The sequence below is a fragment of the Bison bison genome, unplaced genomic scaffold (assembly GCF_000754665.1).
Source record: "Bison bison bison isolate TAMUID 2011002044 unplaced genomic scaffold, Bison_UMD1.0 scf7180017864289, whole genome shotgun sequence".
Taxonomy (NCBI): domain Eukaryota; kingdom Metazoa; phylum Chordata; class Mammalia; order Artiodactyla; family Bovidae; genus Bison; species Bison bison.
In genome coordinates this window covers 10645635-10647861 of record NW_011494861.1, presented here as the reverse complement: position 1 = coordinate 10647861, position 2227 = coordinate 10645635, and the positions used below count along the sequence as shown (strand labels likewise).

At 61.9% G+C, this 2227-nt stretch overlaps 1 protein-coding gene and 1 long non-coding RNA gene across 2 annotated transcripts in view; one reads left to right on the top strand and one right to left on the bottom strand.

Moving 5' to 3' along the window:
- The window catches only part of LOC104995921, a 5187-nt gene extending 4940 nt beyond the window's left edge, over nucleotides 1–247 (top strand). Inside the window, exon 3 of the long non-coding RNA XR_826124.1 lies at nucleotides 16–247. This is a non-coding gene — a long non-coding RNA (uncharacterized LOC104995921). The remainder of the gene's footprint in view (nucleotides 1–15) is intronic.
- A 1470-nt stretch (nucleotides 248–1717) lies between these two features.
- MORN1 (MORN repeat containing 1) overlaps nucleotides 1718–2227 on the bottom strand; it is a 49751-nt gene continuing 49241 nt past the window's right edge. The window contains exon 14 of the mRNA XM_010849981.1: nucleotides 1718–1979. Within this exon, the coding sequence (XP_010848283.1) occupies nucleotides 1831–1979 (149 nt within the window). The 3' untranslated portion in view covers nucleotides 1718–1830. The remainder of the gene's footprint in view (nucleotides 1980–2227) is intronic.

The window sequence follows — 2227 nt, the reverse complement described above, 5'->3', positions numbered from 1 at the left end:
ACCCTTTGGTTACAGGTACCTTCCGGGCACCTCCTGTAGGCCACACACTTCGCCACGTACCGAGCTGTGCTGGTGAACAGAACTGAAGAAGTGCCGGCCTTTGGGAGATTCCTGTGTGAGATGCATGGCGTGCTGGCCCGTAACATGTGCAGGGGAAGAGAGAGTTGGGGGCGGGGGGCTTTGGAGCAGGTGACCTAGGAAGGTCTTGTGAGCAGGTGAAGAAAAGAAAGTGTTAGTTGCTCAGTTGTGTCTGACTCTTTGTGACCTCATGGATTGTAGCCTGCCAGGCTCCATGGGATTCTCCAGGCAAGAATACTGGAGTGGGTTGCCATTTCCTTCTCCAGGGAATCTTCCCGACCCAGGGATGGAACTGGGGTCTCCTGCACTGCAGGCGGGTTCACCTGCCAAGCAGGTGAAGGGCACATGCAGAGGCCGTGAGACAGAGCGTACCTGGCTCAGCTGAAGGGCTGCAGGGAGTGGGGGCCATGGGGGGCCAGGGCAGTGAGCTGTGGGTGCCAGCTCTGGTTGGGCCTGCAGTCCTGGTCACGATGTGGCCCAGCAGCCCCTTGTGTTGGGGAGGGGTGTCGGGTGAGATGGCTCGTGCTGCGGCTGCACCTTGAGCACCCGCAGGGTCATTGTGGGGTGGGGCAGGGATGTGACCCACAGAGCCAGAGAACAGTCGGATGCTGACGGTTTGGGCCTTGACGACAGAAAGTTGTGGTGTTCTCTGTGGAGCAGGAGGAGCTGGTACGGAGCACGTCAGGTCTGAAGGGCCCTGGACCCCCGCCCAAGGGGGCTGCCCCACCATTGCTACTGGCCATGTGGCTGGGAGAGATCAGAAATCTGGAGGAGGGACCGGGCCCTGGGCCCCAAGGCTGAATCAGGGGCAGGGTGTGCAGGGTGGGGCATACCAGGGCCAAGAGTGATGTCTGGAGCCCCGTGGGGTGTGCTGGGTAGAGAGGAGGCAGGGGCCCTGCTGGGAGTACTCCACAGGTGGGGTAGAGTGCTCATGGGGGAGAAGGAGGGCGTCGACCATAGGTGTGGGAGGGCAGTGGGTGCTGGATTGAGGGTGATGGCCAGGAGGGCCTTTAAGATGGGAGACAGCAGCTGGGGCTTCAGTGGCCAGTCCACCCTGGCCCGGAGGTGACTGCCGGCCAGGACCAGAGGGCTCTGGGTGTCCCTTCCCCCATTCCGTGAAGAAAGCAGGTGGTCAGGTGAGAGGATGGGGGTGAGCTCATCCCTTCTGGATGCAGGGAGATGGGGGGCCTTGGATCTGAGGCTGGGGTGTGGTCAGCCCCAAGTAGGGGGTTGGCTGCTCCCTGGCTTCCTGGTGTGCTGGGCCTCTATCCCTGACCTGAGGCCTGGCTTATCCGCTGGGGCTGCATTTCAGAGGCCCTCTATCCCCAACCCCCAGGCCAGGCTTATCCCCGGGGTGCATTTCAGAGGCTGCTGTAACATCTGAAAAGCGGTCCCTGCAGACAAGGCCTCTCAGTTCAGCGTGTGACTCAGTCACCGGCCCGTGGCCTCTTGACCTCCCGTTTGGGAGCCGTCGTGGCCCCCAGCTTTGGGAAGGCCCCTGAGCCGCCCTCCAGGGCAGGAATGGTGGGAAGCAGGCGCTGGCTGGCCCGGGCTCCCCCCAGGGAAAGCATGGATAGTGCAGCTGAGACAGCAGAGAAGGGTACTGGTCACATCATCCGCCCAGCCTTGGGAGGCCCAGATGAGCCAGCCTGGTTCTGGGTGTTCAGGCAGGGACCGCACCCTCTGGTTAGCACTCAGAAGTGGTTGTTGAGCATTTTATTAAAACCAGTGGCGGGAATCTTGGGCACCCCTCTAGCTCAGGGCTTCCGGGTCTTCTCTGGGGACGTGGGGCTGTTGGCCTGCCCCCCTCGCCAAGACCCGAAGGTGTTTGAAGGCTGTGGGCAGCGTGTGGCCCAGGAATGGAGGGGTGGTCACGTCGCGAATCATGATGACATACTCGCCTACAAGAGATGGGCACTTGGACTCAGCTCCTGCCACCCTCAGATCCTCTGCTCCCACTCTCAGGGCCCCCGGCTCAGTGCCTGGTCTAGGGCGGCAGGGCTTTCTCTTCCTGGGGTGCTGGGGGTACAGTGTAAGTAAGTGCATTGCGGGTGAGTGAAGCCACCTCCCACCTCAGGACAAAGGCCAGTGATGGCTCCTTGTCCTAGGGCGGAGTGGGGGCCACACCAGGGACGCAGACCAGCTCAAG